Source organism: Botryllus schlosseri, chromosome 7 (assembly GCF_051294905.1).
Source record: "Botryllus schlosseri isolate E-star chromosome 7, Bs_hap1, whole genome shotgun sequence".
In the NCBI taxonomy this organism is placed as follows: Eukaryota; Metazoa; Chordata; class Ascidiacea; order Stolidobranchia; family Styelidae; genus Botryllus; species Botryllus schlosseri.
In genome coordinates this window covers 2,380,839-2,403,701 of record NC_137242.1, presented here as the reverse complement: position 1 = coordinate 2,403,701, position 22,863 = coordinate 2,380,839, and the positions used below count along the sequence as shown (strand labels likewise).

Genomic DNA, 22,863 nt, shown 5'->3' with positions numbered 1-22,863 from the left:
TGCTTTTTCACACATTTATTTGAACGCATAAACAGCGAAGCTGATTTCAATGAAGCGACGCTCACAAATATGTTCCAGAAATATAAGTTCTAGAAATGAAGATCCATCACAGTCGTATACTGAAAAAATAATGAGTGTGCCGGCATAAATACATAAGAAATACAAATCAAACACTTCCACATATAAGATAAAAGTTACATTTTACGACAGCAATTGACTTTGATAACATTGAATTACCAGTTACATATAACTGGAGACAAAGCCTATTAACTGGAGATAAAGCCTATTAAGTCAGGGGTTGACCAGGGCCAATAAAATAGTTTACTTGAAAGCTTGAACTGATATAACACACCACAGATTCAAGATCAACAAATGGCATGGTAAAAGTGTACATCAGTCACAATTCCATTGAACAATTCTGTTTAAATGAGCTTTGTAAGCATATAAGAGCATACAATGCAAAATAGCTGAATTGCACTGCACTGACTTATCAGTGAACTATCAAAGTTAAAATATAATATGAGGCGCAAATCAAAAGTAATCAATCACACTCAGTAGCCAGTACCATTGCCACAATCGCATACAAGGCAATGGTCCACGCAAGCTTGACAAATTATAATTTTTGCGAAACAAATTAAACGGACGAGACAGAGTGGCCATAAAATTTCACTTCACGAACAATTTCGGAAACCAAGTAAATTAAAAGAAGCATTCAACATGGAGGTAGAAATCTAGCATAAGAACTACCATTTTTGCAGAAATATTTGGTTTAAATTTAGAGTTTAGTCCAAATATATCAAACTCTAGCAGTAAAATTTGCGGAGAAACAAAAATTCAAATGTGCATGTACGTAATTTTCGCTGCGTGTATCATCTAATATTGCGTTCATTTGCGAAAATGGGCTAGGCAAATACACTAGATTTGTATTACATCATGGCCGTAAAAATCATTCCATACACCATTAATTTGTAATGGAGTCACAGCCTTTCAGGGACGAACAACAGACACAAATTATAACGACAGCTCGCTCGAACACATTACAAGCGCATGTATCCACCAGAGTTGGACAGCAGCTATTCCTAATTACATAAGAATAACTGAATCAAATGAAACCCCGAGGAATTCAGATCAGAAGTAAAATGAGAGAATAGAAACATTCCACACTTAGATTTGAATTAGATTACTAGGATTTGGCTTCAACTAGTTGAGCTAGACCACTAGAATTATCCAGCTGACAACGTCTGATCCACGTTGGACTTCACACCGAACAATTGAAGCTACGTTACAACGGCGGAGGTTGATATCGATCGTCATCAAACCTTTGTTCATCGCACGACGGAGGGAAGCCTAGTGATGGCAAATCCTCAAGTACCGGCGAACTCTAAGGAGACAAAAGAATTTTTGATCAGTACGTTTTGAACAGGGTTGTAATGACTCGAGTCACGTTTTTTTTGGCTTGACTCGAGTCATTTTTTCAAATGCCTAAAATGTGTGTATTGACTTGACTTTTACTCGAGTTATTATGCACGACTCGAGACTAAGACAGGCATTGTAACTTCGAAGAATAGTAAAGTCCCCACATGATTGGTATTTTGTCTATCAGTCCTGAGATACTTTGAAAGTAGGGCCAGAAACTGTTAAGACTGAGGAAAATTACTATACTAGGAATGCCAAGCCATTCTATATCACTCGAGCAGAGTTGAAAAATTTGGGTTGAACTGAATGATGAACATAATGACTTGGACTCAAGTCAAAACACCATGACTCGCACTTGACCCTCTACTCACTGACTTGGACTTGACTCGGAGCCTTGCGACTTGGTTACGACCCCGGTTTTCAGCTTGTGCAAATAGTAAATTTTGCGTGCCCGTGAACTTTCCTCTGATTTACAGGTTGCCCACAATAGTTATTACGTTTCTAATGACAAACTCAGCAAGTGCCTAACGCACTGGTAACCGATTTACATCGCAGTCCAAATAGATTCAGCAATTAATCCAAACGCAGTTAAGATAATTATGAGCGGGAATTTAAACATTGAAGTCTTACCTCAAGATTAGTTGATAGGCGGGGATCCGGAAATGCATCGATGCCAGGCCCGGCGCCCAGCGATTCATGAACCGCATTTAAATCAGGGTTTTGCAACCTATTATCATCATGCGTCACAGCGAGATCATTATTAAAATGCGATTCAGCGCTAAACCTATGCTGAGCCTGATTGTTCGCAGTCCGAAAATCTTCCTCGCGAAAAGAAAGGTAAGTGTGGCCCCGGTTTGGGTTAAAATTTCCGGAATTGGACGATTCCAAAAGCGGCTGCCTCGGATTTGGCATGGTAGCGCGCCGGGCACTGTCTCGGTCAGAGGCTCTGTACAGGATATCGCGAGAAGAGGATGCTCTGTCGTCATGGAAACTGCCAGAGTTAGCGTTCTCTCCTACTGGCTCCCAATTTGAGGCTCGGTCTTCGGTTATTAATTTGTTGTGGTAAAGCTGTAATTAGAAAAATATTATAAATAAAAGTAACATAATAACGGTACGATAAGTAAAATAAAAGACACAGCATTCAACTATTTGAAGAGCTTCCTGGAGGCGCAGAACTGCAATATACAATTGAAACATATATTGATATGGAAATGAACGCGAATATTTGTAAATATATATGAAAATGCTGCAGAACTGTCGAGAAACGAGCTCATTAATACTAATTACTCTAATCTGATTTGGAAAAAACTGCAGCTATAATTCTAATTCTAATGTAATTGGAAAAAACCGTAGCTATAATTCTAATTATAATCTAATTTGGAAAAAACCGTAGCTATAATTCTAATTCTAGTACAATTTGGAAAAAACTGTGGCTATAATTCTAATTCTAATCTAATTTGGAAAAAACCGTAGCTATAACTCTAATTTCAATCAAATTCGGGAGTAACTGCGTAGCTATCGGTATACTCCTAGTCTGATTTGGAAAATGAACTTTGTGGCTGTAATTCTAATCTAATTTGGAAAAGTACTGTAGCTATAATTCTAATTTCAAATCAACGAGAGATACTTTCCAACATTCTCGGGTAGAAAGTGTCTGTCCTTACTAAGTAGCTTGCCGAGAACGGAGAAAGAACGTTCAACAGCAGCAGTTGTTGGCTGACAACACTGAAGTTGTGCGTACACTGCTGGTGACAAACCGTGTTGCTTCATTCTGACAATGTTGTCTACATCACAATTTTTCATCATGCGCTTCCTGATATAAGAATGACGCAATGCCTAAGAAGTCTCCGTTAATCTTACTTCGTGCATATATAAAGCGCTGATCCCCATTTCCACAGGCGCCAATTCCGCCATGGCTTGCGGGGTCAAGTCGGCGTTGCGAGTGCCGAGCATGCTCTCACCGATCCTGCTCGCCAACATTGCTTCTCGACGCCTGGTCGACATGTGTAGCTGGTCTGCGTGAAATCCTGTTGAAAATTGTGACAAATATAAGTTTGACGGTAAGACGCATGTGTATTGTATAAGGACTGTTTTTTTTCACATACCTTCTTCAAATTTCACTGCTTATACGTGATAAATTAATATGGTGCCTAAAAGAACGATGCACACCAAATTTGGATCAATTCCTACTGGTAGAAGCGAAGTTATTTTAAGAAAAAATCTTGCATTTTTGAAATTTCCTTACAGATCTACTATTATTTCAACTAAAAAGTGTCAAGTAGATCCAGGAGCAACGAAATATTACAGTTACGTGTGCGTATAGTCTAAGGCTACAAGCGACCCAAAAAAAATCAGAATTTTCTTTGATAATGGGGGGGGGGGGGGGGGAGGAGGTTCAAGTCGACGCATTTTCTGTCTGTGAAATCCAAAAAAATCCACAATCTGCAGGGTAGAACGAAAATTGTGAAAATTTCACGGTGATGGGGGGTAGCCTTCCGAAATTTACGTTTTTGGGTTGCTAGTCCCCTTATAGCAGAGGATACTTGAATGCCCCGAAAAAGCTGTACTTCACGACCAACCCCTTCTGGTTCTATGTGCAGTTATGTAAGGAATAATAATTTGAAATGGAATCTACCTTGCTGTCCCTCCGCGATAGTAGAAATCAAACCAAGACCGCTTTCCCCGACACCCCCTTCTTTACGGGACACCCCGCGTAACCTCAGCCGCATTTGAGACCGGTCCATGGCAGATTGTCTCATTTGCGGCAGCGATGACATCATCATCGATTCGTCGTAGGTCACGCTGTCCCCTGGCATTGCTAAAAATTGAATGCAAACGATTACTTTCCGACATAAAATCTTTGCTGATATTATAGCTGAGCAATATTAGGCGCCTGTGTGATTCAATTCTCAGTTTAGTGTCAAGCCATTATGAGCACACATTAGTATGACATCGTAGCAGCAATACTGACCAGGAATTTTCAAAAAATGTATCCTTTAAGCAGCCACAAGGTAGATATACAATTGAATAGTATATTCAAATCGAAATAAACCCAAATATTTTCGGCTGACACTCGTCAGGAGTAACCGTCAGAAATTAGTAGGGCACAAAATTTCGATTTTGAATAAAATCCTATCGACGGAGGCAAATTCTTCAATAATTTATTACAGATCTACACACCGCAAATTCTAGGAATTGAAATCCTAAATTTTCAACATCTATAACTTCTCTTCCACGGGATGAAATTGAGCTAAATTTGCCGTGCATCGTTTTTGCAGACAAGCTAGCAATATCATGGGGTAGCCAGTAAAATTTGATATAGTTTTATATTCAATTTTATTAGGTAGGCTAAATCCAAAACCTTTTTTTGATATAGCAATGCTTCTATAGGTTGGAATTGAGTAAAAATTGGCGTGCAACCCAACAATTTTATCAAGTAGCAAGCAGAGGTTGTCAGTAACAAACTACTTCTACTTTTTGAAGTACTTGAAGTAGATTTTGCCCACTCGTACTACTTATTAAGTAATTATGATTTAAGACTACTTCCATGTGACAGTTTTCAGTTCTTTAGGCAAAAATAGGCGTAGAATACATACTTACCTGTGAACCGCCACTCCTACTTCTAGAATATCTGGAGTTGCTTCTACTTCTACTTGAGTAGCGACGGTGAATACTTTGACCACCTCTGGTAGCAAGTTAATATTGAAAAAAGGACTTTTGAACACCATACTGAACAACTTCTTTGATTACACTTGTGCAGGAAGAAATGATTGAAAATTTTGATGAAAAAAGACGTACATTCTCGCATGATGGATTGCGGCCTTCGTTCTGTGTTCGTTGTGACGTTGCTAGTCATCATGCTCCGAACGGGCTGCTGGAAAATGCTGGTTTGCTGAAAATATAGAGTGGTCTCACCGGGCAAGTTTGAAATTTTGTGCAGATTTTAATTCTGTGATGTCCCAGCGCTGCGTTCCAATTCCGAGAACGAAGTTTCAAAAAGAATATGCGAGAGGGTTCGCATACTAATCAGATAGGGATATTTTCGGAATTGAGATGCATCGGACGCATGCATCTATCGCGTCCGCTGTCCACTCTAGTACAAACTACTGGATTTTCCAAATTCGCAACATTGCCCTTTTTTATTTTATCTAATGGAAAAGTCGATATATGTATGTAACAAGACATACTAACTAGACCTACTCAATTTTTAAAACTCACAATTATAACTATATAACTATAACTTTTCGAAATCCACAACTGGAACTAATCACTTTTTAAAACTCGCAACTATAACTAAAACTAGAACTACTCGTCAATAGAACTACTGAATATTCAAAATCTGCAACCAGAACTAGAACTACTCACTTGTCACAATCCGCAACTAGAACTAATCACTTTTTATAACTCACAACTATAACTAAAACTGGAACTACTTGTCAATATCTGCAACTAGAACTACTGATATTCAAAATCTGCAACTAGAACCAGAACTACTGAATTTTCAAAATCTGCAACTAGAACTAAAACTACTGAATTTTCAAAATCTGCAACTAGAAGTAGAACTACTGAATTTTCAAAATCTGCAACTAGAACCAGAACTACCGAATTTTCAAAATCTGCAACTAGAACCAGAACTACTGAATTTTCAAAATCTGCAACTAGAACCAGAACTACTGAATTTTCAAAATCTGCAACTAGAACTAAAACTACTGAATTTTCGAAATCTGCAACTAGAAGTAGAACTACTGAATTTTCAAAATCTGCAACTAGAACCAGAACTACTGAATTTTCAAAATCTGCGACTAGAACCAGAACTAATGAATTTTCAAAATCTGCAACTAGAACCAGAACTACTGAATTTTCAAAATCTGCGACTAGAACCAGAACTACTGAATTTTCAAAATCTGCAACTAGAACTACTGAATTTTCAAAATCTGCAACTAGAACTAGAACTACTGAATTTTCAAAATCGGCAACTTGAACTAGAACTACTGAATTTTCAAAATCTGCAACTAGAAGAACTAGAACTTCCGAATATTTAAAATGTGCAACCAGAACTACATAGAATAGGCTAAATATTGAGTTGAGTTTGATGCGGTGACCTTCCACCCGATCGTTTCTGAAATTTTTGGGGTACGCTTAATCGCACAAGAACCCCTGGTTTAAGGTTTTGATAAGGGGTAACTTCAGGGTTAGAGCTGGGATTCGGCGTTAGTCTTGGGGTTAAAAAGTTGCATACTCAACCCGCACCAGTAAATGTTGCAAGAACACAAAATCAAACCCAGAATTTTAACAACCAGCACTGGTAGGCTACTCGTACATCTGACAACCTCTGGTCTTACCGGCATATCGATCGAACCAAGAGACTGCAGCGATGATAGCAATGGATTTTGTACCACATCATGCCGACTCAGCAATAGTGCGTCATGATGCGCCCGGCTCTGAAAAAGAAATACAAGTTTCACCACAACCAGATAATCTGAAGAGCCTCTTAGACGCACACAACTTCAATATACATTTGTATAGTATATTCCAGTGTTGGGATGACTCAAGTCACCTTCAAAAATCGATTGACTCGACTCGAGTCAAAATGTGCAACGACTCGAAATGACTCGTGACTCTAAGGTAGTGACTTGTGAGGGGTAATTGTCAGCGACTAGTAGAGAATTGAAAAGAACATTGTATACCAACAATGTATCACCAAATATGATACGGGCATTAAATTTTGAATAATCGGGGCGAGGAGATCGCTTAAGCCTAACGTACTATTTCTGTTGCCACAAACTAGGTTGGCGTATTTCGACACAAGACGACGTTAAGGCTCACAAATGAGAGAATGACGATAAAATCATAACCTGAAAACAACAGCTCACCTTCAACACGTTCAAAAACTCGCCGCCAGGTTGGGTCGGCTTCCATTGCGGATTCGTGATGGCGAAATGGACCAGGGACATCTCAGTCTTGCCGCCTTCGGTCTTTGTGAAAGGCTGGGGAGGCGGTCGGTTTTCGTCGGTAGCTTGCCACTGCAGGAAACAAAAAGACAAGATAAGAAGGCGCAAAAGCCAGGGTTGTAATGACTCGAGTCATTTTTTCAAATGCGTAAAATGACTCGACTCAAGTCATTTGTGTGTTGACTCGACTTGTGCTCGAGTCATTGTGCCAGGGTTGTAATGACTCGACTCGAGTCACGATTTTCTGATGACTCGACTTGTTTTCTCAAAATAAGGAAATGACTCGACTCGAGTCAATCTGTGAATTGACTCGACTTGAACTTGAGTCATTGCGCATGACTCAAAGCCAGTGATATTACTCGAGAGTCAGACGGCCAAGACCAACATTTCATTGTCATTTCGAAGAATAGTAAAGTAACCACACTATTGGGGTCTCGTCTATTGGTACTGGTGCTTGAAAATGCGACCGGAAACTGCTAAAAGTGACGAAAATCAGCATATTACAAATGCGAACCATTCGATATCACCGAGTTATAAAAAGTGGGTTTAACAAGACGTTAACTGGAAATTGAGCAGTAAACAGAATGACTTTGATTCAGACTCGAGTCATAATACCATGACTCGGACTCGACCCTCTTCTCGCTGACTTGGACTCGATCTTGACTCGGTGGTGAACTGAAAATGACTCGACTTGACTCGAGTCACAACTACGAAAGTGAGATTGACTACCCTGGGATCGCCGTGCCTCCTGATGTCCATCTGCGCAAACGAGCAGACGTCCCCGACGCCCGCGATGTCGACGGTAAAATTTCTGAAGAAATCCACTATACGGTCGGACCGCTGCCTCATCGGGAACATCAGAACAAACGGAGTCAGAAACGGGGACAGGAGCTCTTCGACGATGTTAACCTTAACCATAACAAAATAAAATCAGGTGAAATGTGATATACATATAAGCAAGGTATAGGCGGGAGGCTCGATATAACAGAGTCATCAAGGCCAATTTTCAAATTTTTTTTCCAAATATTACTGTCAGCCCGATGAAATTGTTGAGTTGTCTACAAAATCGATGCAAAACAAACTTGAACAGAATATTCATATTGAAATGAACCCGAATATTTTCGGCTGACAATCGTCAGGGGTAATCGTCAATTAGTAGAGAATTGGAAAGAACATTGCATATCAACAATCGTATCATAAAATATACAATGTTCTATCCGATTCTCTACTAGTTGCTGACGATTACCCCTGATGAGTGTCAGCCGAAAATATTCGCCAGTTGGAATTCAGTCAAATTTGATGTGCAGCGTTATTTTCAGGCGACCTACCAATTTAATCGGCGAATCTCCGCAATCTCTGAACATATCACTTAGATACACTTACGGCTCTGTATTGAAACAACTGCGAAAACTCCCCCCGCACTTGATCCGTGTGGGCCCGCCCGTGCCACGACGTCGGGGCGTAGTGGATTTGAGACAGCACTTTCTTCATGAGATGCTCGGGACAGGAATATTCGTTCTGCGCAAAATAAAAAAGCCAAGATTAGCGCGCAATTTTGTCGTATTGCTTTCTAATTAGGAATTAATATAATTTTAAAGTATTTGTGAATTCAGTAATTCTAATTCTAATCTAATTCGGACTAGCTGAAAATTTTCTCGCCGATCGACTGCGATTCGAAGGTGCATTGCCGCAAATCGTCGCAATTGAACAGCATATTCATGTTGAAATAATCCCGAATATTTTCGGCTGACACTAGTCAGGGGTAATCGTCAGCGACTAGTAGAGAATTGGAAATTGTATATCAACAGTCGTATCACAAAATATGGCATAACCAGCATGAAATTTCAAACGAGACAGCGTTCATTGTACTGTTTTCAGGTGGTACACGAACTCCTTTTGTTGACAGAGTTTGGGTCGGTGTATTTTGATAAAAGTCGACTCCAAGGCACACAAACGGAAGTGTGTTGATATACGCTGTTCTTTCCAATTCTCTACTAGTTGCTGACGATTACCCCTGACGAGTGTCAGCCGAAAATATTCGGGTTCATCTCAATATCCATATAATGTTCAATTGTATATTGAAGTTCTGTACCTCCGACAAGCTCTTCAAATTTGTACTATATTTATATTACGACCGTTCGCACCCTTTTGCAGTATCATGTCAGTCTTATCTTACTTCAAATGTTATTTCTGCTCTTCCCGAAAATGCTACGGAAGAGCTGAATATCATTAAACAAGCCTCGTTTTCTCTGTAGACATTTGCCACGCTCAAATGCCCATGCTTATGAGTATGTAAGAAAAAAACTGACTACAATTCTTATTGTAATCTAATGTGTAGCTATAATTCCAATTCTAGTCTGATTCAGAAAAAAATGGTGGAGCTTCAATTCTAAATCTAATATAATTTGAAAAAACAACTGTAGCTATAATTCTAATTCTAGTCCAATTAAAAAAAAACTGTGTACCTATAATTCTAGTTCTAGTCTAATTTGGAAAAAAATGTTTAGCTGTAATTCTAATTCTAGTCCAATTTGGAAAAAAAAAACGTACCTATAATTCCAGTTCTAATCTAATTTGGAAAAAAATGTGTAGCTATAATTCCAAATGGTGGACCTTTGATTCTAGTCATAATCTAATTTGGAAAAAATAGTTAGCTACAATTATAATTCTAGCCTGATTTGGAAAACAACACTGTAGCTATAATTCCAATTCTAGTCTGATTTAGAAAAAATGGTGGACCTTTAATTCTAGTCATAATCTAATTTGGAAAAAATAGTTAGCTACAATTATAATTCTAGCCTGATTCGGAAAACAACACTGTAGCTATAATTCCAATTCTAGTCTGATTTGAAAAAATTCTAATCTAATTTGGAAAAAATGTTTACCTGTAATTCTAAATCTAATCTAATTTGAAAAAACAACCGTAGCTATGATTCTAATTTTAGTCTGATTTTCGGAAAAAAACTACGTAGGCCTAGCTACAATTCTAGTTCTAATCTAATTCGGAAAAAATAATTAGCTGTAATTCTAATTCTAATCTAATGCATAAAAATGTGAAGCTATAATTCCAATTCTAGTCTGATTTGGAATAGCTGAAAATTTTCTAGTTGCGCAAAACTATGGGCCGTCGGGTATCATATTCACCTCCTTAGGGGTAAGAGCGCGACCGAAAACCACGCAGATGGTAAGAACCGTAACAGCTCGCAGAATGTGATCGATCTGTAACATAAAAATGAAGTAGAACTATTACTGTACGTAACATGCTGGATTCTGAATATCACGATTTAGTATGTGACTGTTACTTTTATTTTTGTACAGCCCTGTTTGATTGAACCTGCATCATTGACCAATAAGGGCTGTTCCAAAAAAACTTTTCCTTCAGATTTCACTGGCTACTTGATAAAACTGTTGGGTCGGTTGAAAAAAACGCTGCACGCCAACTTTGGCTCAATTCCAACCAGTAGAAGCGAGATTTTTGCAGTAGAAAAAATTGACTTTATCATTAAAAAATAAAAAAATAAAAATTTAAAAATTTTTTTGTCGACCCCATCAAATTGTTAGGCTGTCAGTAGAGATGGTGCACACCAAATTTGGCTCAATTCCAACCACTAGAAGCGAAGTTATTGCAGTAGTAAAATTTGGATTTGAATAAAATAGCATTTACGGTGACTGACTATTTAATTCTTTATTATAAAATCTTGGAATTATAAATTTTTCTACTGCAGTAACTTGGCTTCTAATGGTTGGAATTGAACCAAATTTCGAATGCATCATCTCCACTGACAGCCTAACAATTTTATGGGGTCGACAGAAAAATTTTGAAATTTTATTTTATCATTTTTTATTGATAAATTCAAAACTTTCTACCGCAATAATTTTGCTTCTACTGGTTGGAATTGAGCCAAAGTTGGTGCGCAACGTTTTTTCAACCGACCTAACAATTTTATCAAGTAGCCAGCGAAATCAGAAGGAAAAGTTTATTTTTGAACAGCCCCTGGCCAATGACCGTACTCTCACGATAACATAATACTGGAACAAGTTCTCGATTTCGCCTAGCCCCAGTTACGGTTAGTCGGGGAGATGAAGTATATCTATACCTACAATTTAAATTCTTCAACTTACTCTCAAGACATCTTCATCCCAAATTGCAAGGAATACGATTACTCCTAGTATTGCTCCAGCGACAAAGGAAATATTCCTGAGGAAATGAATTACAGATTTATAGCGAACCCAACAGCCATGACAGATTGACAGGTTTTCACGAGGATTGCAATCCAACTAAATTTACTCAAGCAATTTTTAAACTAAAACATATTTTGAGCATTAGGGGTGTTCAAAGATGAGTTTTTTCTCAAATTGTGCCGGCTTCTTGATAAAATTGTTAGGTTACCTAATGTAAGCCTACACACCAAATTTGGTTCAATTCCAACCAGTAGCCGCATTGCTACAGGAGAAGAAAGTTTCTACTTATTATATAAAAATGAATAAACAAAAATTACAAAATTTTTTGTCCACCCCATGAAAGTGTTAGGTTGTCGATGGACACGACGTTAACCAAATTTGGTTCAATTCCAACCAGTGGAAGCGAAGTTATTGCCGTCGAAAATTTGGATCATCAATAAAATAGTATTTACGGTGGCCGATTCTTCAATTATTTATTATGGGTGTTCCCACCGTAAATACTATTTTATTCAAATCCAAATTTTTCGATGGCAATAACTCCGCTTCCGCTGGTTGGAATTGAACCAAATTTGGCGAACATCGTTTCCATAGACAGCCTAACACTTTCATGGGGTGAACAGAAACTTCTCAAATTTCTTGCTATTTATTTTTATATAATAAATAGAAACTTTCCTCTCTTGTAGCAATGCGGCTACTGGCTGGAATTGCACCAAATTTGGTGTGTAGGCTTAAATTAGGTAACCTAACAATTTTATCAAGTAGCCAGTACAATTTGAGAGAAAAAGTAATTTTTGAACATCCCTATTGAGCATGTGATAACAGTTTAGATGGTCCTGCAACATCACAAGGCCATTCTACAGTATATTGCTTTGCTGTCAAGGAAACAACACAGTTTCAGGAACAGTTCACGTTCTGTAAAGCGCCGTAATAAAAATGTGATTATGAAACCCGACAGTGGAAAATACTGCTGCTAGTTGAAAACACGCACCTGGAAATGATAACCAATATCGGGTTATTGAAAGAGAGAAGATATCTGGAGGCAGGTTTGTAGGCCCGATTCATCCTCGCGCAAAATTCATGATCGAGTTCATTGAAATGTCTGCAAATACATAACATGATAAGCATTAATAGGTTGTTACATACTCCGGAATCATCATATATGAATTAGAACAAGGCCATTATTTTGTCTCCTGCACAACATAAATCTCTTGACATATCGCAGTCCAGTAATTACCACAGTAAGCAACTTCCTAGAGCTGGTTGTTAGCAACAGAAAAGACGGTTTTATATCACTGGTCAACACATATTTTTGGGCAGGCAAGCGAAGAGTGGTGTTGGGAGTTCTGTGGGGCACTGATTCCGAATATGGCCTTAGTTTTTTCAAATTGGCTCTTCTGGAGATAACCCATGGGGCTATTTCGACCAAAATCTCCCATTTTCGCGGTAACGACTAGATATAAAATCGGCTCAGTCGTACTATTAAGTTTGGAAATTCAAACTACTTATAATTTTTACACACAGAAGACTCTTTTAAATCAAAATACAGCAACAGCACTATATTCAGGGGTAATAGATGGATGTATCATAGTTACATACTTTCACGGATATCGTATACATAAATAAACTTCAGTCATGCATATAAGTATTTACCTAGATACTCAAATAACGTGGCATTAATTCAATCAGTTTTACTGTCAGCCACCTATTGTAAATTTGAAATAACCAGTTGGAATACATTATTATTGATATATTTTAAATCACAATTGTTTTTGTACGATTTTCGCCAGTAAGCAGTTTCTCGAAAAGATGGTTCCGGCAATGGTCTGACATAATATGTTCAATTGTTCATCTCATCTGCCCTGATATCTTTCTTTTGTTGTTCTGACGTCTTGGTAGAACCTCTGCCCTTGCTAATCAACAAGATGATCAGGAAATATATCAAGCTGACTGAACATGAAGTGAACTTTTATGCTCTAGTTTGTGCTCAAGTTTTCGATATGCAGATGCAATGTTCTTTCCAATTCTCTACTAGTTGCTGAGGTTTACCCCTTACGAGTGTCAGCCGAAAATATTCGCGTTTTATTTCAGCATGAATATACTATTCAATTGTTTGTCTCATTAGATAACTTACCTCAAATATAATTTGGAATATTCCGACCAGACCCGCGTTCCGAGAGCGCCGGGGTCGCGTTTCAGCAATTCCGCGTATTGGAAAAAATGGTAGATTAATAGCCAAACGAAAATAAATGGGGATAGGACGAGATTGAAAATTCCGACGTAAAGAAAAAGGTTCTTGAGGTTCGAAATCAATTCCTCGCGATTCGACCGATGCTTGTATTCTTCCTGAGAAACGGAAAAAAATGACATATTTTCGGCAGGCTTGCACCGACCAGGGTCGTAATGTCATTGTAAAGTCATTGCGCTGGGTTGCGATGACTCGACTCGAGTCATTTTCTCAAAATACGGAAATGACTCGAACCAAGTCATACGACTCGAGACTCAGAAGGGCCAGACCGACATTCCATTGTCATTTCGCAGAATAGTATGGCAACAACACTATTGGGATTTCGTCTATTGGTACTGGTACTTGAAAATGCGACCAGAAACTGCTAAAAGTGAGGAAAATTAGTATATTATAAATGCGAACCCTTCGATATCACCGAACAGAGTCATAAAAAATGGGTTTAACAAGACTTTAACTGGAAACTGAGAAGTCAACACAATGACTTGGACTCGAGTCATAATATCATGACTTGTCTTGTATCGCAGGACCGATAATTGAAAAATGGGCTCAAAAACTGACTTTTATCTGTTCGAATACACATGTTTGGATTGTGAAATAGGAGTGTATCATGACTCTAAGGCCTACGATGTCATCCAAGAGTTTTACGGAAGTGACTTGAACCTGACTTGATCTTGATACTGGAAAGTAAACACAATGCCTTGGACTCGAACTTGAGTCTGAACACTGACTCGGACTTGTGACGTTGCTCCGTGACATGGCTCGTTGGTGAATTGGAAATGACTCGACTTGACTCGAGTCAAAACTATAAAAGTCAAATTGGCTTGTGACTTGTCACAATCTTTGGCCATTCCTAGCTCAGAGTCATTAGTAGTTTGATTTTTTTTGACATGTCAAAATTTGTCAAAAATTTTGTCGAAATTGTAGCGTTAGGTCAAAATTTGTCAAAATTGTTTACAAAGACAAAATTATTTTGACCTCTGCGTTTCGTTTGTATCGTAGATTTTGCACTGACGGTGAACTCATCATTTGATATTTTGCAGCTTGTAGCCTACTTTATAGGCCTACCGTTGTAGACGGCCCATTGCCCGCTCATTGTGAATCATCAACGGTCAAATAAAACAAATAGGTTGACATAGTTTTATGGTCAACATACCGCAATATCCTAACTGAAGCAAGATTATTGGTTCTTATATCAAGAAGCGTATCATGAAAAATTGTGATGTAGAAACCATTGTCAGAATGAAGCAGCACGGTTTGTCACCAGCAGTGTACGCACAACTTAGTGTTGTCGGCCAACAACTGCTGCTGCTGAACGTTCTTTCTCCATTCTTGGCGAGCTACTTAGTAAGGACAGACACTTTCTACCCGAGAATGTAGGGAAGTATCTTTCATTGTACTACAACAAATTTTACTTATTTCTACCATAATACGTGATGTAACTATTGAAATTCTTCATAGGGCCAGATTTCGTTAAAATACTAGTTTTTTCATGTAAAAATTTGTCAGTTTTTGAGCCAAACTACTTCTTAAGGACATACGGTTCCAACCAGAAATGAAGATAATAAGTACAATCTCCAGCATTATGTGTGAAAACACCTAATTTGCATGCGCGAGGTCAAAATTTGGTCAAAATTCAGTTTTTTTAGGTAAAAAAAGTCAAAATTTAGATTTTTAGGTCAAAATCTTCCGGTGCTTAGGTAAAAAAAAATCGCCCTAGTCATAAGTCATGCTAACAACGGGTATCCAGGGGCAGGGTTTGGGGGTCACGCCCCATCCCATTTCAAACTCTACATTGATGTTCCTGTAGAAACCTTCTCCGATTACGATAAAGTAAAAATTAACGAGTTGCTTCGGTACTGAATCTTGTTGGCTGTGTTTTAGTCATTGATTCTAGTTTTAGGTCTGGTTATCAGTCTTGAAAAGTGAGTAGTTCTAGTTCTAGTCGCATATCTTGAAAATCAAGTTCTTTGCACAAGTCTAATTCCCTGAAATACGTCAAAATGAAAATGAAACTCGCCTTCAGTTCATAATTGCTCTGAAACATCGACCAGTGGCTAAGAAACAAGATCATCTCCATGTTATATTTCAAGGCTTTCGTGAAGAAGACAATCTCCTTGTTCAAGATGGGAATGTTGTATCTGACGTGGAAAACGTCCTTGTTCACCATGGCGATCATGTAGTTTTTGAAGCGTAATATCCTGAAAATGAAATACACAAAATATCGATAACCGAGAATTAGCGCAAGAGATGTAACATTGATGTAATGTTTAAAAGCCTGAACACTAGTATACAGTAGGGGTCTTCAAAAATGACTTTGGCTACTTGATAAAATTGATAGGTCACCTAATTTAAGCCGACACACCAAATTTGGTTCAATTCCAACCAGTAGCCGCATTGCTACAGGAGAAGAAAGTTTCTATTTATTATATAGCAATAAATAACATAAAATTTGAAAATTTTCTGTTCACCCCATGAAAGTGTTAGGTTGTCTGTAGAAACGATGTTCACCAAATTTGGTTCAATTCCAAACAGTGGAAGCGGAGCTATTACCGTCGAAAAATTTGGATTTGAATAAAATAGTATTTACGGTGGGCAACACTATGATAAATAATTAAAGAATTGGTCACTGCAAATATTATTTCATTCATAATCCAAATTTTTCGACGGCAATAACTCCGCTTCCACTGGTTGGAATTGAACCAAATTTTGTGTGTAGGCTTAAATTAGGTAACCTAACAATTTTATCAAGTAGCCAGTACGATTTGAAAAAAAGTCAATTTTGAAGACCCCTACTATACAGTGCAGGGTTGTAACCAAGTCCCCAGTCAATTTGACTTTTATAGTTTTGACTCGAGTCAAGTCGAGTCATTTTCAATTCGTCAACGAGTCAAGTCCGAGTCGGTGAGCAGCGGGTCGAGTCTCAGACATAGCGTTAAGACTCGAGTCCGAGTCCGAGTCCAAGTCGTCATCAACAGAACTTTTGGGTGATATCGGCGGCCTCGGATCAGGGTTGTAATGACTCGACTTGAGTCCGACTCGAGTCACGACTTTCTGATGACTCGACTTGACTCGAGTCATTTTCTCAAAGTACGGAAACGACTCGACTTGGACTCGAGTCATAGCGCATGACTCGAACCAAGTCGTATGACTCGAGACTCAAACGGCCAAGACCGACATTTCATTGTCATTTCGAAGAATAGTTAAGTAACCGCACTATTGGGATTTCGTGTATTGGTACTGGTGCTTGAAAATGCGACCAGAAACTGCTAAAAGTGAGGAAAATTAGTGTATTATAAATGCGAACCATTCGATATCACCAAACAGAGTTATAAAATGCGGGTTTAACAAGACTTTAACAGGAAACTGAGCAATCAACACAATGACTCTGTGGAAAATTGGAAATGACTCGAGTCAAAACCATAAAAGTGAGATTGACTTGTGACTCGGAGCCTTGCGACTTGGTTACAACCCTGCACCGGATTAATAATATACTAAATCACTCATTTTTTACCACTATAAACATATTTAACAGATAAAAGACAGTTTCTAGGCGTATTTTCAGTTATCGGTCCTGATATATGAGACTTGAGTAAGGCATATGGAATTTGTCGAGTCATATGACTCGACTCGAGTCCAAGTCGAGTCAATACACTAATCGACTCGAGTCATGACTATAGTCTTTACAGCCCTGGATGATATTCGCTTCAGACTAGAGTTACTCAAACCGTTGTGCTCAGGCCTATAGGAACCAGCCTATTCTTTACCTGTTGTAAATATCCAGCTCTGTGAGCTCCTGCTTTTGGACGCACATCTGCTGTTCCGTTTGAACAAGTTTCAATCTCTGCTGAACCTCGTGCCAGGTGATATTCTGAAGGTCGTTCTGAATGAAACACACGCGTTTTAGCGGATTCCCGTCAGAAATCTCGGAGTCAAGTAATGAATGCTTGTATTTGAGTGGAAATTGAAGATTTCCCAGTCATATGTCAAAACCGCTTTAAGTGGAAAGTTCTGAAAAATACTCTAGGAAGTAGTTCCGAAAAGAAGACTGTCCGAGGGGTAGGGTTGTTCGAAAAAAACTTTCTTATTTCAAAATCCCGGGGATTCGCCGATTATATTGATAGATTGCCTAAAAAACGCCGCACACCAAATTTGGCTCGATTTCAACTGGTAGATGTGAACGCACATAAATTTGAAAGTTTCGAATCTATTACAATTTTCTTTTTTAATATTCAAATTTTACTGTAAACCCCATGAAATTGTTAAGCTGTCAAAAGAACCGTGATTAAGAATTTTTGCAGCAATCGCAGTTGAAAATTTCAAATTCGAAAAATAGCCTGGACGGAGGGTAATCCCAGAACATTAAATAAAAACTTGAATAACTGCGCTTCTACCGGCTGGAATTGCCTCAAATTTGTTCTGGATCGTTTTCGTAGACACGGGGTTCACGGTAAAATCGGAAGAAAAAATTCAATTTTTTTAATAATACCGTTGGAATTGGTGTGCAACGTTTTTTAGTCAACCCAACAATTTTTGCTGAAACCCGCAAAATTCTGAAAAACAAACTAGTCACCGAATTAATTCTGGATCAAAATAGCCGAGAAAATATAAACTTACCGACTTAACATGCAGCGTGGTCGAATAGAACTCTCTCATTTCCGACAATCGGAATACGTCGCGTGGAAATATTAAAAGCTGGATGACAAAGAAGACGCTGGAGAGAATCAAAAAGAACACGAGAGTCCCATCCTGTCTGATCCTGCAACGTAAGCGAAATATATAATTTCAAGCGCGACCACACAAAATAACCGATACAGGTGTTCTGTCAAATTTTACTGGAGGGGTAGAAGCGAGGTTCTTGCAGCAGAAAGTTTTGAATATATTATATAAAAAACGAATTAAAAAAAATTCAAATTTTCTGCCAACCCCATAAAATTGTTAGGCTGTCAGTAGAGACGATGCACACCAAATTTGGCTCAATTTCAGCCACTAGAAGCAAAGTTACTGCAGTAGAAAAATTATGATTGAGTAAAATAGTATTTACCAGGGTAGTAAATTGTAACGACTCGAGTCATGACTCGACTTGAGTCAGGATGATGACTCGACTTGACTCAGGTCATTTTTTTAAAATACGGAAATGACTCGACTCGAGTCTATCTGTGTATTGACTCGACTTGGACCCGAGTCATTGCGCATGACTCGAACCAAGTCATATGACTCGAGACTCAGACAGCCAAGACAGACATTTCATCGTAATTTCGAAGAATTGTAAAGTAACCACCCTCTTGGGATTTCGTTAATTGGTACCGGTACTTAAAAATGCAACCAGAAACTGCTAAAAGGGAGGATAATTAGTATATTATAACTGCGAACCATTCGATATCACCAAACATAGTTATAAAATGTAGGTTTAACAAGAATTTAACTGGAAACTGAGCAGTCAACATCATGACTTGGACTCGGACTAGACTCGGTGGTGAATTGAAAATGACTCGACTTGACTCGAGTCAAAACTATAAAAGTGAGGTTGACTTATGACTCGGGAGTCATGTGACTTGGTTGCAACCCTGGTACCGGTATTTACTGTGTCTAACTCCTTAATTATTTATTATAAACTTATAGAATTAGGAATTTTTCTACTTCAAGAACCACGCTTCTACTGGTTAGAATTGAGCCAAAGTAGGTGTACAGCGTTGTTTTATCCAACCTAACAATTTTATCATATAGCAAGTGAAATATGAAGAAAAAGTTTTTTTGAACACCTCTACTACACACGTTAGTGTAAATGACATATATGCGAAAGCATGACCAACCCACAACATTTTCACAAAGTGCAACAAAATACGCCTGGTCATTCATACAGTTGAGACGCCATAATGAGTAATACTTCAGCTATAATCAGGCCGTGTTATTTTTGGCATTTCAGGAGCCAGATGCCAAAACTGCCAAAAATAAAAATTTGAAAATGCCAAAAATAAGCAATTTTTGGCATGTGCCAAAAATAACACGGCCTGCCAAATAGTGTATTTCGTTCATGGTGTCGTGTTAACCGGGCCGTGTTACAAGCGAGAAGAGCGTTTGTGAAAGGCAGGTTTCTTAATCTGGGTCCAGTCCACCCATTAGGGGTGAAAGCATGGTGTCCTAAATAGTGTGGGCACAGCGAGATTGAACGGCTGACTGCATTTGGTTTACGTCATATTTTCCATTTGTCCAAAGGCAATTTTACGACCATTTTTGACCGGCTTATCGAGCGCTAAATTTGATAAATGAGAAGCTGCCGCAGTACGGATTATTAAAATATAAATTATATTCTGCTCATGGAACTGGAACCCCCAAAATTAACCACGATTTTTGCATTGTGACCGAGTTGAACATTGTGACGCAACAAACTGTCTGGCTATTTCTGAGCTGCATAGTCTCGCTTTGCCAGATAGTCTTGTTGCGTCAATGTTCTTAAACAAGCTAACCTTCCCAGGACTCTTCCATGCGAGTTGGTAATATTAAAGCCACCTGAAGTGACAAAAGTCCTCCGAAAATATGTCGGTAGACTTAAGGATAAATGATAGTCGGGCTACTAAATAGAATGTGTTGAGAGACAAACACACGAAACTCCTGGAAAAGGATCGGGAAGAAAATTCTTTCCGCGATGAGATCGATGGCACTGGCGAAGTGATCTCTTTTCATGATGCATGGAAGCCGGTTCGGCCCTCCAACGATTTTGAAGCTCTGAAAACCTTTTGTGGATGACTGGCAAGATTCTTTCCCTCAACGGCTACTGTTGAAGCCGATATTTCCCAGATTCGCTGGGCGAGAAATGAATTTAGGAGAAACTTAGCTGACCTGAGTTTGGAAGCATTGTTACAGTGCAAACGAGTTAAGTCTACTTAAAGGGGCACTGCACTCTAAAAATGATGTGGTCTCAAATTGAAGGGCAAAACGAAAGAAAAATTTTGGCCGCAGCCGTTTTTTTCATAACGCCACCGTAATGGAGCTGTAATGTATTGAAATTTCCAGAGTTGCAGCACGCTCCAGTAGTCACGCAGAGATCGAACTTTATATAGTTGTCAGCCGATGCTATGAAGGAAATATGTCGTATACGCCAATGTGGTTTAGATACCGCGTTCAACGGAAGATATCCAGTTAAGAGATTCATGTCAAAATCGGGCCTAGTGTATTCTATTTCCGTCATAACATCGGCTGACAACTATATAAAGTTCGATCTCTGCGTGACTGCTGGAGCGTGCTGCAACTCTGGAAATTTCAATACATTACAGCTCTATTACGGTGGCGTTCTGAAGAAAACGGCTGCGGCCAAAATTTTTCTTTCGTTTTGCCCTTCAATTTGAGACCACATCATTTTTAGAGTGCAATGCCCCTTTAAACGCTGTAACAATCAGCTGTTGAGCGTGTTTGTTAGGCTTTTCTTATTTTTTTTTGCTTATTGGCACCGATTCCGATGGATACTGCACATTTTGTGGTTTCGTTTGATATTATTAACCTATGAAATCGTTAGGTTTTTTCCTCTTCTTATTGTTTGTTGACACTGATTATACGTGGATGCTGCACATTTTGTGGTGTCTTTTGACAAACTACCCTAAATAAAACGTTTTTGTGACTAATTTGAGGCTGAAACTATCTATTTAGAGGACGATGCCAAAACTGCCAAAAATAAAAATCGAAAAATGCCAAAAATAAGTTATTTTTGGCAGTTTTGGCATATGCCAAAAATAACACGGCCTGGCTATAATCGACACCTAATACTCAATCAAAAGAATCTAATCACTGAGGTACTCAGTTTAACCCACAATACCCAGCCCTTGGGAGGCCAAGTTCTTGTATTTTCACGAACCTGTATTCCGCCGTGTTTTGATATATATATTTGCATTCAGCAAATGTTTATCTCGTAATACAATTGCTTACCGAGCAGAACACTGCGGTCCTGAATAGACGTAGTCGTGAAACGAAATCTTATCCGTGGCGTTGAGTCCGTTGTTGGCGAAAAGCACGTCGTAATTTACGCACCGAAAAAGCAAAGTCGCGAATCCCGCAACAAATACCATTTGACTGTAAAATAAAAAAAAACATTACGAGTTGAAAGATATCAGTTCCTCCTACATCTTCTTTAGAGATGTATCACGCAGACTTGTGCAAAATTCGCACCTGGAACTACTCGCTTTTGAAAATCTGCAACTAGAACTAGAACTACTCACTTTTAAATACTTGCAATTACAACTAGAACTACTCACTTCAAAATTCGCAACTAGGCCTACTTACTTTTGAAAATTCGCAACTACCGTAATTTTCCAAGTATAGTACGCCCCCATGTATAATGAACACCCTTAAAATGGCATGCAAATTCTGGGGAAAAGCCTGTACCCGTGTATAGTACGCACCCTGCATTCACAGTACATGAATAGCTGTGTTTTAGTACGCGATGTCACTGTCGAACAATCATGACATAACCATCGCTAATCATTATGCAATTAACGGCATTGTCTCTAAACGATAGTAGAGAGCAGCCAAAGCCTGCGAGACTGGCGACGCCATAGTTCGGACCAGCGACACCACGTCTTGCGCACGAGGCCTTTTACAGATGCGATTGCTAATCATTATACAAGTAACGGTATTGCCTCTATACGATAGTAGATAGCAAACAAAGCCTGCGAGGCCGGCGACGCGACATCTTGCGCACGATGTCAGACACGATAGCTCACAGGCCAACGGTTATGTCGTGCACACCACGCCTGTGGGAGGTGCGACTGATTACACAAGCGATTATATTTTGCGCACATGGCCTGTCGATGAATTAGCGAGGATTGCCGCGCGCGTTCAGCAATCAATGAATGACCTAATTTGACTTGGGTGCAAACGGCAAACCAACCTAGCAGGAGATTGCGTGCTGTGCAGACCACTCTCGTTAATTGGCAACACGCTTTTTGCTAATTGGTACACTGATAATACGAATTACTGGGGGCGATGGCTGAAAGTGATGCGCGATTGGAAACAAACATGAAGAAAGGTGTGATTTCAAGTTTTTTATCGAGGGAGATTTTTTCAAGCGTGTTGTTCCCA

At 38.9% G+C, this 22,863-nt stretch overlaps 1 protein-coding gene across 1 annotated transcript in view; it reads right to left on the bottom strand.

The window, feature by feature from the left end:
• Positions 1 to 22,863, bottom strand: part of LOC145442254 (autophagy-related protein 9A-like) — a 67,064-nt gene continuing 44,201 nt past the window's right edge. The window contains exons 4-20 of the mRNA XM_080320155.1: positions 21,712 to 21,855; positions 18,409 to 18,550; positions 17,559 to 17,674; positions 15,808 to 15,992; positions 13,681 to 13,888; positions 12,538 to 12,648; positions 11,490 to 11,565; positions 10,512 to 10,586; positions 8,751 to 8,885; positions 8,097 to 8,276; positions 7,290 to 7,439; positions 6,759 to 6,857; positions 5,215 to 5,308; positions 4,052 to 4,234; positions 3,277 to 3,443; positions 2,047 to 2,484; positions 1 to 1,381 (exon numbers count right to left, since the gene is read on the bottom strand). Coding sequence (XP_080176281.1) covers positions 1,283 to 1,381; positions 2,047 to 2,484; positions 3,277 to 3,443; positions 4,052 to 4,234; positions 5,215 to 5,308; positions 6,759 to 6,857; positions 7,290 to 7,439; positions 8,097 to 8,276; positions 8,751 to 8,885; positions 10,512 to 10,586; positions 11,490 to 11,565; positions 12,538 to 12,648; positions 13,681 to 13,888; positions 15,808 to 15,992; positions 17,559 to 17,674; positions 18,409 to 18,550; positions 21,712 to 21,855 — 2,602 coding nt within the window. The 3' untranslated portion in view covers positions 1 to 1,282. The remainder of the gene's footprint in view (positions 1,382 to 2,046; positions 2,485 to 3,276; positions 3,444 to 4,051; positions 4,235 to 5,214; positions 5,309 to 6,758; positions 6,858 to 7,289; positions 7,440 to 8,096; positions 8,277 to 8,750; positions 8,886 to 10,511; positions 10,587 to 11,489; positions 11,566 to 12,537; positions 12,649 to 13,680; positions 13,889 to 15,807; positions 15,993 to 17,558; positions 17,675 to 18,408; positions 18,551 to 21,711; positions 21,856 to 22,863) is intronic.